This window comes from Terrapene carolina, unplaced genomic scaffold (genome assembly GCF_002925995.2).
Source record: "Terrapene carolina triunguis isolate 2854851 unplaced genomic scaffold, T_m_triunguis-2.0 Scaffold66, whole genome shotgun sequence".
Lineage (NCBI taxonomy): Eukaryota > Metazoa > Chordata > Testudines > Emydidae > Terrapene > Terrapene triunguis.
Window position 1 is genome coordinate 85,035,317 of NW_020664417.1, and position 14,153 is coordinate 85,049,469.

The following is a 14,153-nucleotide window of genomic DNA, read 5'->3' on the forward strand; positions in this document are numbered from 1 at the left end:
ATTCTACTCTCCTTTTGTTTGAAGTGAAGTTTCTGCTTGATTTAGGATATTTTAGAGCACCTATCAGTGCCAGATGGACACTTAACTTTGAAACACAATTCTGGACTTTACTAAGGGCCAAACCCTGCAGTCCTTACTCAGGCACAAGTCACATTAACTTCATTGGGTGTTTTGCCTAGGTTAGGATGGAAGGAGAACTATGTTGAAAAGAATCATCCATCCTTTTGACAGACCTATGGACTAGCAGCAAGACCTTCCAATATTCAGCTGGCTGACAATGGATAGAAACACAATCTTTTAAAGGTACTCAGCACTTTCTCTAATGTTCTTGGCTTCCTCAACTGCCACTGGTTTCACTGGGAGTTTAGACAGTGAGTACCTCTCAGGATAAGGCTCCACTTATGCATTGCTTCACAATTATTGTAACTACCCATGGCGCTTCAAGCATACTGAGTTAAAGCATCAGCCTACAGATGTTTTTATATTTCACACGAGTGTCACCTTTACCTGAGATCTTTAAAGGGTATCATGACTGGTGAATATTGTCTTACCATCTGGTCTAACTAAATCCGTAGAATCTGGCTGTAAGTAAGATTCCTCATCTTCTTCCTGGTCATAATCTGCAGATACAATTAAAATGTGTTTAAAACTGTAAAGTACTCATTGGGATCAGATCACAGGGAACATGCATATGCTGATTTTTATTTAAAAATTTTTTTTTTTTTTAAATTAATGAAAATCTGGTTCCATTACAAGGGAAAACACAAGACAGAAGATTAAGTCATTTTGGCTAGTTTCACTCAGGATATAACCACAGGCGCCAGCTTTCAGCTTTCTCCACAGTTGTGTAAGTTAGATCGATTTACTGCGGTAGTGTAGACCAGCCCTTGTGCAACTTCAGTTATGTGACTAACGCAACTGAAGTTGACGTAGTTAGATCCACTTACCACAGTGGCTACGCTGCGCTGTGTGGACGGAAGAACATCTCCCATTAACTTCCCTTCTCCGGGGGGTGGGGGGGGTGGAGTGGAGTACACAAATCAATGGCAGAGTGCTCTCCTATTGATTTAGCTTGTCTTCACCAGATGCAGTAAATCGACACTCGATCTACCAGTAAGTGTAGACATGCCCTTAGGGTATGTCTATAGTGCAGTTAAACACCCATGGCTGGCCCATGTCAGCTGACTCAGGCTGCGGGGCTCTAAAATTACAGTATATACATTTGGGCCTGGGACCCTATGAATGGGTATAGTTCCAGAGTCTGGGCTACACCGCAGTTTTACAGCCCCTGCAGCCCAAGTCAGCTGACATGGGCCAGCCGCAGGAGTTTACCTGAAGTATAGGCATACCATAAGTGACATAAAGGCTTTTGAAACTCCATTCTCAGCATCGTCCCCAGAGGCTCACCTTTCCCCTGAGTTTGTAGTGTAGACATACCCTTACAAGCCTAAGTCCCATTGAAAATTATACCCTGTGTCTTTGTCATAGGCCTACTCAACCCAGCTAGTCTATGAGGCCCTAACAACAACTCATTCCTTTTTCAGTTGTGAAAGGAGGACTCCTCCAAATGCAAAAATATTCTAATACAATGCGAATGACTGCTTGGTTTATGGGTTAACTTTACAGTCTGTGCCAGAAGCAGGTGGTTTATAAAAAGTCATGCTAAAAGTCCACATAATTCACTGCATTGCTTCTTTTTAAGTTTTTAGAACTTATTATATTTAAGTGATTATAGCTCTAGGTGGCTCCTGTAAAAGTAAAGGGGATTTAATCACTCTCATTGTCAGCTTTAATAAAGATCATTTGGCATTCCCATATAGGGCAGACAGACATGGCTGAATGTTCCAAAAAGAAGTGTCTTCATCCACCCTTAAGTCAGATGTATGGGCTAAGAGAACGACTTTCTGACATTAAATTGATGGACAACTACTAAGAGCACAATCTTTTACAGTGCTCAGCAACCCTTGTAAGGTTGCTTCTTCAATTGCCACTGACTTCACTGGGGGTTTAGGATGCTGAGCATCTCAGAATCTGACCCCAAATGTCCCTTATTTTACAATTATTGCAATCTTGCATGTATTGTAATGTTATCATAGGCATTAACAATTTTCTATTGTAATTCTAGGCCAAACATTCTTATGATATATGAGCTATTTGAATTTTTTTAAGCCAGTAAAAGTGCTGCAAACTCAGAGTGATTTGAGGAGAAAAGAGTGATCAAAAAGTCTCATTTATTGATAGGATAAGGAGTAAAAGAGGGAAACATTCAAAATTAAAGTCTCACCTTCATTTTCTGTTGAATGAGAATAGTTGATATTGATGGGGCGTTCTACTGAGCCATAGAAACTGTCTGCATCAGAACCAGAGTCACTACACAAAGAAAAGGAAAAGGATTTTATAGTAAGAGGTGCACTGTTGCCTTAACGGGATTTAACATTAGCTATTCAGGTTAAGAACACATTAGCATGTGCTGGTATTAGAATATTGAAAGCAGCAGAAAAACTGATCTAGTCTCATTTTTCAATTAACAGCCAAATAAATACTTCTCATTTTTAAGGACTTATAAAGTTGACATTTTAAGTTCTCTTTATAAAAAGGTTTATTTTTTGTTGTGATATCCCTTAACCTATGTAGTCAGAAAGTCAGACATAGTTAGGAATTACTTTACTTGCTATTGTTTAATGGCAATAAAACAAAACAAAAAAATCATGTTTTGTCATCAGGTGCAAAGAATGGGAAGCAACTTTATAAACATACGGGCCCAGATGTTTAAAGGTGGTTTTTTTAGGTGTTACTGCGCTCAGCATCACAAGGCCAACTGATTTAGGAGTCCAAATCTCATTTTCAAAAAAGATTTAGGACCTTAGGAGTCTAAATCTCCTCAAGGGGATTTAAACGCTGACTGCAGCAATGCCTAATAAAAACAAGGGCCTTGCTCTTTACTAAGGAATTTTTGATAAAGTGCAAGAATCAAGAAAGTGACTCTAGAATTAGCAGGTGCATACCTTAAATCTGTTATTGTTTCCTTCTTGTCATGGTAGTAATCTATTTCACTCCTCAGTGAGACCATCCAGTTCTAAAAGAAACAATTTCATGTAAACTTACTCTATTGCTTTTAGTAAAGAAACGAATAAAGTGTCTGCCCTCTGAAAGGCTGGAGGTGCTAGCAATTATGGGTTGACTGCATAATAACGTTTACTCACTCACAAGGGTGTTCTAAGGATTTGTTAGTTCCTGTGCTTTGAACATATAAAGTGTTATAACAGTCTAAAAATGATGTTACTTACCACTTACTGAACTTTTGGTCTACAGATCTCAAACCGCTACTTAGAAAGCCAGGTAATTTAATATTCCCATTTTATATGGGGAAAGGATTTTACAAAGTCATTTTCCATATTCATAAAAACTTTTATAGTGTTTATTTCTTGAACCAAAAATATGGTTATGAAGACATGAAATGCTGTACCAATATTTGGATTAGCACAATAGTGAGAACTTGGGCTTTTCAAATGAGGCCAAGGAGTTAGGTGCCCAAATCACATTAAGAGAATTAGGCACCCAATTGCTAAATTCCTATGAAAACATATTCATTCCCCCCCCTCCCCCATCTCTTGAAATATATTCTTGGGTCATGGGAAGTTATTCACCTTTCTTTCATCTTCGGAGGAGGCAGAAAAAAACCAGGTCCTGTGCTTCTTGCTAATATGAACTAATTTGAAAGGAAACACGTTGTTTGATGTTGTCTCCTCCGCTGCCCGCATAACCCTGAGAAACAGAACAAGCAACAGCGTAAAAAGCCTAGTCAATGCAGTTATTTCTGTTGTGTAGGTAAATGTAGGGTCCTAATGCTCAGCTAGAAAATGGCCCTTCAAATCAACTTTGCCAAAAGGCTAAAGAAAATCTAATACCCATAGTGCCATCTGCAGTATTTATCTAATGAAAATGGAGGAAAGAGTAGTGCTAATGAACGATGCTAGCCAAAGAGAAAGGGAGATGATATTCACTAGCAAAAATCACCAAAAAGGATACCTGCTACATTTATAACAAACTTGTTTATTATAGATTTTTAATTTTGTTATATTAGTGTACTCCAATTTTATATCATGGCAGGAGGCATTTATGTGGTTGTACTCCTCATTTCAGGTGTCCTCACAAGGGAAATTCATGACACTGCTTTTCCATGAACATAAAGGAGAATTAATATTAACTTTAGGCCTTATTTTGCCTTTCCACTCATTTTAGTGTAAGACAGTCCTTTTAAAACAACTGATGCTTAATGACATGCGTCATTCAGCTCCTTTGAGGAGCTAGGTTAGATAGAGTTGTTTCTGTTTTCCCCTCCTCACCAGGTAAGACCTTACTTTCAGGTGCACAACTCAGACAGATCTCACATGGAAATCACTTACAAATTCACAACATGGGATTTGGGGGAGAGAAAAAGAGGCTTGGGGCTCTCAGTGCTAAGATTTTTGGTAGTCTGAAAAAATACTTGTATTCACAAAAGCCAAAGGGAACTAGGCTTACGACTACCATCAGAGAGTTCATGGCTCTGATTAGGAATTTTTTTTTTTTTGTTCCTCCACCTCTTTTCAATGCTATTTTCCTTCTAAAGAACACCCTTTCCTAGAGTCACTAACTCATTAGAAGACCTTGAGCCAGTTGGATTTTGAACTCTAGGGACAGATTTTCAGGCAGCAAAGTTGAATATATTTTTTTAAATCTGGCCAACACGCAGCAGCTGCCATTGAGGACTGCTGAACACTTTTGAATATCTGGCCATAGATCTTTCTAGATTCCTTGTCTAATTTTAAACTCTAGGCTACAGTTTGCTGACATGGCGTTTGCACAGAAAAGGTTAACAGTGCAACAGGAACATGTTCTGTTACTAAAGAAAGACATAAGGAAGTCAGTGTAAGAAATACCAACGGTGATTTAAAACTGGTGTTGGTGAGTCATGTGACATAACTCTTCCTTCTGAGTCACTTGAACCCAATGCTCCTCTGTTCTTTTAGACACAGGACTATTGAACGTGAGATATAAAACCAAGGTCTGCTCAAAGACCTAGATCCTCTTTTCAGACAATCACGTGCAACTCCCATTGATATGAATGAGAGTTGCACACATTTTCTTAGATTGTAAGCTTTTTATTTAATATTTGGGGCAGGGACAGTGTTTATGTCTGGGTCTGGACAACACCAAGCACAATATGGCCCTAATTCCTAGGGCTTTGGGGTGGTGGTATAATATAAATATATAAATCAATACATCACCCATGTCAATGACAGTTCCCAGGCTGTATTTCACATGAACAGGGGTGTTAACCCTAGTATCATGGCCAAATTTCAACTCAGTTAACTTTATTCTGTTTATATAAATTCTCTGTGCACTTTTAATTGGATAAGGTGTTTTCTGCTATTTTCCCTTAAGAGTTGTTTAGCACTGTTGTGCACTGTTGAAGAACTGTCAGACATTACCAATACTTTAAGGCTGAAAATCCCCTACAAATAAAGTATGAGAATGCATATGTGGCATTAGAGTGAAGAATCACTAGAAAAATAATACAATTCATAGATCTGTAGATTCCAAGGCCAGAAGGGACCACTGTGATAATCCAATCTGACCTCCTGTATAACACAAGCCATAGAACTTTCCCAAAATAATTCCTAGAGCAGATCTTGATTTCAGTGGTTGAGACTAACATGGCAATGTACTCCAGATTCTGTATCCAGTTTGGTCTTGTATTGGCAGTAACTATAGTGCTGTTTTTATAAATCAGTTTTGAATTATTAATGTGACTCATATATACTCTCCACAGATATAAAATTTTGACAGTACTGTACAGCTTGAAAGAATGTGTCAATTAGATTTGTCATTACTGATTTTAAAAGCAAATATTTAATTTACATATCACATACATAGCTAGATGGGTTACAGATTTTTGCATGCATATTCTCTTGTTTATGATCACATGGGTGGTTTTGTATTGTTTCCTTCATAGCATGCCCTCTATAAGGAGGCAACATTGGCTGGCACTGCTGAATCAGTTAACTCCAAAAGTATTTCTATTATTTTTTGATGATGATTAAGATAATTAGAAAACATGGGGACTGTGATAACATCTGCCAAAAACAAAAAGGCCACATCTATCAGTGTAAATCAGAAATCAAGTTGATCCTATTTGTTAGAATTTTGACAGCTTCTCTGAAGAAATGGTAAAAGGTGAAAGGAATAGGATCTTCCAGTAAGGAAAAACATCATATTACCTATTGGAGCAGAGATCTCACATTGCAATATAGTGCAACACCAACAGCAACAGTGAGAAGTCTGCCTGTATTATGGAGTTAATGTAGGTTCTCCTCCCTGAATTAAACACAGACACCAGCAGTATTACTGTAACCATCTGTAGTGAATACGTATTTATAAGAGCATGTGCCTTTGGCACATAGCCTATGTCTCTAAGGGCATTTATGTTGACAAAACAGTTTATTCAGATAACATAATGCCAACAGTTTGCAGCTTGAAAAGGCAACCCCAAGATCCCTTTCCCAACTGCCTGATCACCATTTGAGTTGTATGGAGTGAATGGAATAATCCTTAGTGAAATATCACTGTGGGTGCATAAATGTTCCTTAAGGAAACTATAATTAACAAAATCTGCATAACCAGAAAAAGTCACTTTTCCCTGAGTCAATGTTACTTCAACTTAAGTAAAAGCCATGCTTTCATCATTAAACGGTGTCTGTGTAGAATATAAATATTGTACCACTCACCTGTTATAGCCATTTAAAGAGAAAGCACCCTGTGGAGATGCAGATGTGCTAGTCTTAAAGTAGTAAATACATCCCTCATGGATAATCACAAATCTCAGTGGCCCTTGAAAGAGAAGGTAGAGGGGAGAAAAAAAAAAAACTCAAAATGAGTGAATTATTAAGCACTTTCAAACAATTCTGTCTGAATTACGCAGTTCTGCCTAGTTTAATAGAGGATTATAAAAAAATAATAATCAATTAGCTGAATGACAAGTCACATGATACTGCGGTCAACTTATAAGCCTATCAGAATGCAGCGTGCTGTCAGTTCTTTTCATTTGAGACACAGCTGCTCTGAAGGGGATTTGGGAGGTACTTCAAAGAATGTAAGGCTGACCTATACCTGCATTTCTCTAGTGGAGGAAAGCACTAGCATGAGACTGCAGCCGAAACCACATCCAAGGAACATAGCCAAAGGCCAACAATACCCGATCTCTGAAAAAAAGCCACACTTCTAGACTGAAACTAAAATCAAAACATGTTCACACTGACCCCAAACCAGAACTAAGCCTCCCTTGGCTTTATATAGTTAGAGAAGTTGGCAATAAAACTGAGTGGTTTAAAAAAAAAAAAATCAAATTCCAGTGTTCCTCCCTCCTATATCACAAGCAGCATTTTTTTTTCATATCTGTTATGATGAAAATATATTTTATGTATTTCCTAGAAACAAAGAAAACACACTGCCTTGAATTTCTTACTTTAAAGGTATGTGGATTCCAGAAGCAATTACTGATTTGAAAAATACGTTTACTCTAAATCTTTAGGTGGGGGGTTTGGGGGAGTTCAGAATAATAGATTTCATACATTCCAATCTGGACAAGAAGTTGACTAGAACTTTGTTTTGAAAATAATGGACCAAAATGTTTGAAATAAATGCGGTATTCCAAATACACTGGAGAGAAAGTAGATTCATTTTCTCAATCTTATTTTTGGAGGCATTGACATCCAAATCCAACATACTAGAGGGAAGAAACAAATGCACATCCTCACCCCACCTCCCATCGAAAAAAATTAATCTTCCAAAACAAGAAAGCATCATCTTTAGGACATTTAATTAATTCAGCAAGATATTACTGTAAAATTAAATGCAAAACGAACAAAACACATGAAAGGGGAAGCTTCATTATAAACACAGTAACACTAACTGCCTGCCTGTCATTGTCCACAAACGCAAGCATTTAAAGCAATCGGATGCAGTCCAGTTAATATCTTCCCCAACTTACATTTTAAGATCTGCAGCTGGGTGCCTCCTTTTTTGTGCAGGTATCCTGACTTGGTAACTCCCCCAGGCATTGTCAGTAGGTTCTGTGCTCCAATTGCCTTCATTGGGACTGGCCAGTGCTGCTCTTCTGTGGCCATTGTTCTGCAATTTAGAATGAAAAAAAGTGTTTCGCGTTGTATGTATATTTTGCTTTAAGAAATAAATTTTCAGAAAGGAAGCTTGTTTGGAAAACATGTTTAAGGAAATAACTAACAGTACAGCAGCCAAGTATGTGGCATAAACTAGTGTCTCAGATTTCAGGAAGTTTGCAATGCATAAAAAAAATATGGTGCAGAAAGTCCCCGTTTATTGTTGTACACATCACCGAGGTAATGACAGTGGTCCAGAGAAGATGTTTAACTTCACATTGTAGTAACACATAGTGAAAACATTTCCATGAAGAAACAAACAAACAAACAAACAAACAAACAAAAAACCCAGGGGCCCAAATCTCAGTCTTTCAGAGTTATTCACTGTCTTTTGCCTAATATCCTGCTACTTCCAGTAATAATGTATATAGCCTTGCCGCCGGAAGGGTTAAGGTCTACCCCCAATATACAAAGAAGTGACACTGTGATTCAATTACAGAGTGCACCTCATTTCTTATTTATCATAGTTCTTTGTACTGTTATAAACCGGAGCGTGTATTACATAACATTGATTTTAGTGTCACATGCAATACAGTGAGGATATAATCAAACTCAAATTCACCCTCCCTTGACGTTTCATTTAATGGCAGCCTTTGTTAATTATAGCTCTTTCTGCTCTCCCTTCTTATACAGTTTACATGCGACAGAGTATTAGTTCCTTAATAACTAGTTTTATCAGCCTGGTTATAATCACAAAGAGAACCTTCTTTCTTCAACTGGCAATAAATGGCATTGTGCAGGGCTTGGATAAATCCCTTAATTATCTAGTACCGAGAACACCCTCCATGAACTGAATAGAAACTTTGACCTTCTCATACAATGCTGTATTATTCCCAAGGCTTGAACAGAGGACCTCAAATGGAGAGAGCAGGGCTCATGAACTGCTAAAGTTCCTCAGCTATTATTAGTTGATTTCAAGCTGTTTGTGACTTGAACAGATGTTGGACTCGGAGCAGAAAGAACTAAAAATGTAAAGGATCCTGTTTACTCCATCTTTTCCACAAAAGATGCTAACACTGTCAATCTATAACCTAGGAACCTGCTTCCCACACATATAATTTCACTAACTAAACTCCCTTCAGCCTAACCTGGTGACTCAAAGTACCCATTGTGAAAAGAGCAAGGAGTCTGTTTTTGCTGAATGATTCATTGCAGTAGTACAGTACATGCTTCTGTTTTCCCACCGCATGTACAGTGGGTACTTTTTTCTTTCCATACTAGTTTTCTGATCAGAGCCAGTAAGAATTTGGTCCATGTTTATTTCATAAAATCATAATTATTCTGAAACAAGAGAGGAACCAGTGTTTGAGGTAACAGCAGTGACTCTGAAAACCATAGGCGTGAGCTGCACCATAAGTAATTAGTACCCTACTAGCTTCCTTTTCAAAAGAGAGCAAGACAAAACTGCACAAGGTGCCTTATGCCACGAGGTTCTGAGGCACTCTGAATGGAACCAACTATCTTACCAGCTCTTGTCCCCACCCATGGCCACCTGGCTTTATTTTAGGTATTTATGAGGTATCTAACCTCAGTAATGAACTCTTCCCCAGGGAACTCCCCCAATCTCTCATTTATGCCATCCACTGAGTTTCTCTGTATTCCTAATAGTCTCCTTCATTATGCTGTTCCCTCTCTGTTCTCACTGATTCTATCCCAACCTTAAACTCCCCAATCTACTCAGCTCGCTGTTCCCAGAATCCCTTCCTCTTACTCAGAAGATCACCAGTCCATGCTGCTCCCTTTGTTCTCTCTCTGACCTTTCCTCCCTGTACTTCCACAGAGGCCCCATCTCCCATGCACATGTCCTGCTTTCTCTGAGGCAGTGATGTATTAACTTATGTGCCAAAGACTGTGGCAGCCCCCAGTGGTGAAGCAAGGCACACAAATGTCACACAGAATACTAGATTGTGGATTTGATTTGACCAGGTCACATTCAATATAACCCACTCTCACCACTGAGTGATACCACCTTATGTTGCCTTGAAAAATGGTCATTAAAAAGTTACCAGAGCAGGATCCAACCTACTTGCCAGCTCCCTGCTGTGCTGACAATGATGGGGAAAAAGCCAGTAATATTTTACTTCTCCCTCAAGAGCAATTAAACTTGCCCTGGATGAGAACATTTTTGCAAAGTATTATGCATTTGTGCATACTTGCATTGTCTGTCTGCTAAATTCAGTGCTAGTTTCCTAAGCAGCCTAGGGCTCAGGAATGGATGTTAGTTTTTGCCCTCTATTTTTAGGAAGGGTTTGAGAGATGGAGGGCCGGGGGTTGCAATGTTTTTAGTCTCAAACCTAAGACAACAGATGGAGCCATGATGGATTAACTCTAACACCACCATTAGCCCTCTGTAGGCTCCACCAGTATAAAGGGAACTCCCACACTTGCCTCAAATACTTTCCCACTGTCACTGAAATAGTTCCTCTTCTGCACATATGCTGTTATCTGCTCTACCTTCCACTGAAGCCTCTCCCCCACCCATTACCCAGTTCACTAGTCCCTCATCATGAGATGACTTGTCCCACTGCACTCTTAGAGATCTTTGATAAAAGCAATGTGTTAATGAGCCAGAGATGCACTATGCACAGAAGCTTTAAATTCCAAGGAATATTGAAGTTATTCCTGCAAACTGAAATCAAAACTGGGTCAAATGTTTTTGTCCATACCACAGAAGCTGAAAAATAGGCATGAGGGAAAGTGAGCACATTTTTCAGTTGGCTGTAGAAACCCAAATGTTGCAACACTCTAGTGTCATCATGGGAGTGATTTCCTTAAAATGAAGGGTGTGAAGGGGAAATCCAGAACTGACTTTTTTTTTTTTAAATGACAAACACATCATCAGTCAAAATATACATTGAAATCATCTGAAATCAAACTGATGAGATTTCCTGAGATTTGGTTACTTATGTTTAAAAAAAAAAGATTAAGTAAAAATGGAATCTTTCTATTTAACAGGATAGTGTCTGTTCTCTGTTACACTAATGTAACTGGAATAAACTCACTGATTTTAATGAAGTCTCACCAATGTAACTGACCAATTTAAAGCCCCACATATATCTTCAGATCACACCTGCTTACTCTATTTGGGGGGGGGAGGGGGAGAGAACCACATTTTTCTAATACTACTCTTGATAATACCACAGAGCCAAAAATATCTATGAAAAAGAGAGTACTAGATTCTATTCTGCCTCAGATGTCATGGACACAACTGTCAGAAAAGTTCTGATTGCAGGATCTTTATTACTGCAGATACAGGAGAGACAAAGAACAGCTTGATTTTCAAACCCCAGCTGGAGTTGGCAGTTACTGCAGTAAGTCACTGTATGACTTATAATCTGAGCACATTAAGCTCTCGGATCACTAATAGACAGGGAATGCCACCTCATTTTTTAGATTATGGTTACATGTCTAAATACCTGAGACGGCAGGCCAAGACAAGAGACCCTGAGCCAGGTTCTGGTCTTAGGTGCGCTTAGAGTGACCAGATGTTCCGATTTTATAGGGACAGTCCCAATTTCTGGGTCTTTTTCTTATATAGGCTCCTATTACCCCCCACCCCGTCCTGATTTTTTACACTTGCTGTCTGGTTACCCTAGGTGCGCGGCTAGCACAGATGCTCTAAGCTGACAGGAGACAGCTCTCCCGTCAATTTAATTACTCCAGCCCCTGTGAGCGGCGGTAGCTATGTTGATGGGAGAAGCTCTCTCATCAACATAGCGCTGTCCACACCGGCGCTTAGATTGGTGTAACTTACGTTGCTCAGGAGGGTGGCTTATTCGCACTCAAGAGACATCACTTACACCAATGTAAGCTGCAGTGTGTACCTAGCCTCCATTACAGTGGTGTAAGTACAAAGTCTCTCCAATAAAGTCAATGGAACTACTCCAGCTCTACACCGAGTATAACCAGGATAAGAATGGGGCCTCTCGCTGAGGCTACTCGGAGAATTTTCCCCAGCTCATTCTGAGAGTTCCTTGTAACAGGAACAAGCGTTTGTTTTTAAGAAACAGTTGAATTTTTTTGCCTAATTTTCGTCACTCTCACCAAGCCAAGAAAACAACCCACCCCGCTCCCCTCCCCCAAAAAAACAAAAACAGAGTGGCCACTGAACACACCTCCTTCCCCAACTGAAGTAGTACTGAGACTGATCCAAAGACAATCAAAGCACACCAGGAAGGGCCTTGTCCCTGTCCTACCTGGCTCTTCAGGGACTTTCCAGGACAATCCCACGTCAGCTAGGAAGACTGTGCGCTCTATAGTATGCTGGGGAAGAACACAGGAACAGTAATTTGTAGGACTGTCTTCAACACTGAAAAGTTTTCTTTGAAACACAACACAGTGTGGTCACATTACTCTCCAGCATACCACACAGCCTCTTCATACTCTACCTAGAGCAAGTACTTAACACATGCTGAGGGTTTCTTCTTTTGCAAGACGACCATTAGAAATAGAGTTTGCAACGTTTTTGGTAAATGAACTGAGTATTAATGTATCAGAGGGGTAGCCATGTTAGTCTGTATCCACAAAAACAATAAGGAGTCCGGTGGCACCTTAAAGACTAACAGATTTATTTGGGCATAAGCTTTCATGGGTAAAAACCCCCACTTCTTCAGATGCATGGAGTGAAAATTACAGATGCAGGCATAAATATACTGACACATGAAGAGAAGGGAGTTACCTTACAAGTGGTGAACCAGTGTTGACAAGGTCAATTCAGTCAGGGTGGATGTGGTCCACTCCCAATAACTGATGAGGAGGTGTCAATACCAAGAGAGGGAAAATTGCTTGTGTAGTGAGCCAGCCACTCCCAGTCCCTATTCAAGCCCAAATTAATGGTGTTAAGTTTGCAATAAATTGTAGCTCAGCAGTTTCTCTTTGAAGTCTGTTTTTGAAGTTTGTGTTGAAGGATGGCTACTTTTAAATCTGTTATTGAGTGTCCAGGGAGACTGAAGTGTTCTCCTACTGGCTTTTGTATGTTACCATTCCTGATGTCTGATTTGTGTCCATTTATTCTTTTATGTAGAGACTGTTCAGTTTGGCCAATGTACATGGCAGAGGGGCATTGCTGGCACATGATGGCATATATCACATTAGTAGATGTGCAGGTGAATGAGCCCCTTATGGTGTGGCTCATATGGTTGGGTCCTCTGATGGTGTTGCTAGAATAGATATGGGGACAGAGTAAGCAATGGGATTTGTTCCAGGGATTGGTTCCTGAGTTAGTGTTTCTGTGGTGTGGTGTGTAGTTGCTGATGAGTATTTGCTTCAGGTTGGGGGGCTGTCTGTAAGCAAGGACTGGCCTGCCTCCCAAGGTCTGTGAGAGTGAGGGATCGTTTTCCAGGACAGGTTCTAGATAGGTTGTTAATGGGTTAGGTTAGTCTGAGTCTCTATCACAGGTAATTTGAACATAGCTGCAGTTGCTGTGATGGATTACTTGGGAAGTTATTTGGACAAAAAAAAGTATTGCTACATTGTGTTTGTGCCAACAGCATACATGAGAGACAAGGTGACTGAGGTAAATCTTTTATTGGACCAACTTCTGTTGGTGAGAGAGACAAGCTTTCAAGCTTAGGGTGACCAGATGTCCCAATTTTATAGGGACAGTCCCGATTTTGGGGTCTTTTTGTTATATAGGCTCCTATTACCCCCCCCCACCCCGTCCCGATTTTTCACACTTGCTGTCTGGTCACCCTATTCAAGCTACACAGAGCTCTTCTTCAGGCTTGGGGAAAGTACTCAGAGTATCACAGCTAAATACAAGATCAAACAGATTGTTTTACATAAGTAGGTAGAATATGTGCTAAGAGACCATTCCAGTTAAAGTGGTCCATTAACACCTCTGCAGTCACAGGCCAAAAGGAGTGTTAACGCATCACAGATTACTGTAATAAGCCATAAATCCAGTTATTTTTAGTGTCTAGCAAAATTATGAAT

General features: G+C 39.6%; 1 protein-coding gene across 3 annotated transcripts in view; it reads right to left on the reverse strand.

Annotated features, from left to right (window-relative positions):
* SH3BP2 (SH3 domain binding protein 2) overlaps positions 1-14,153 on the reverse strand; it is a 167,295-nt gene that overhangs the window by 8,197 nt on the left and 144,945 nt on the right. For all 3 annotated transcript variants that reach the window (XM_024198565.3, XM_024198564.3, XM_024198563.3), the window contains 6 exons: positions 8,033-8,172; positions 6,771-6,873; positions 3,648-3,765; positions 3,006-3,076; positions 2,285-2,370; positions 552-620 (listed from right to left, as the gene is read on the reverse strand). In XM_024198565.3, coding sequence (XP_024054333.2) covers positions 552-620; positions 2,285-2,370; positions 3,006-3,076; positions 3,648-3,765; positions 6,771-6,873; positions 8,033-8,168 — 583 coding nt within the window. In that variant the 5' untranslated portion in view covers positions 8,169-8,172. The remainder of the gene's footprint in view (positions 1-551; positions 621-2,284; positions 2,371-3,005; positions 3,077-3,647; positions 3,766-6,770; positions 6,874-8,032; positions 8,173-14,153) is intronic.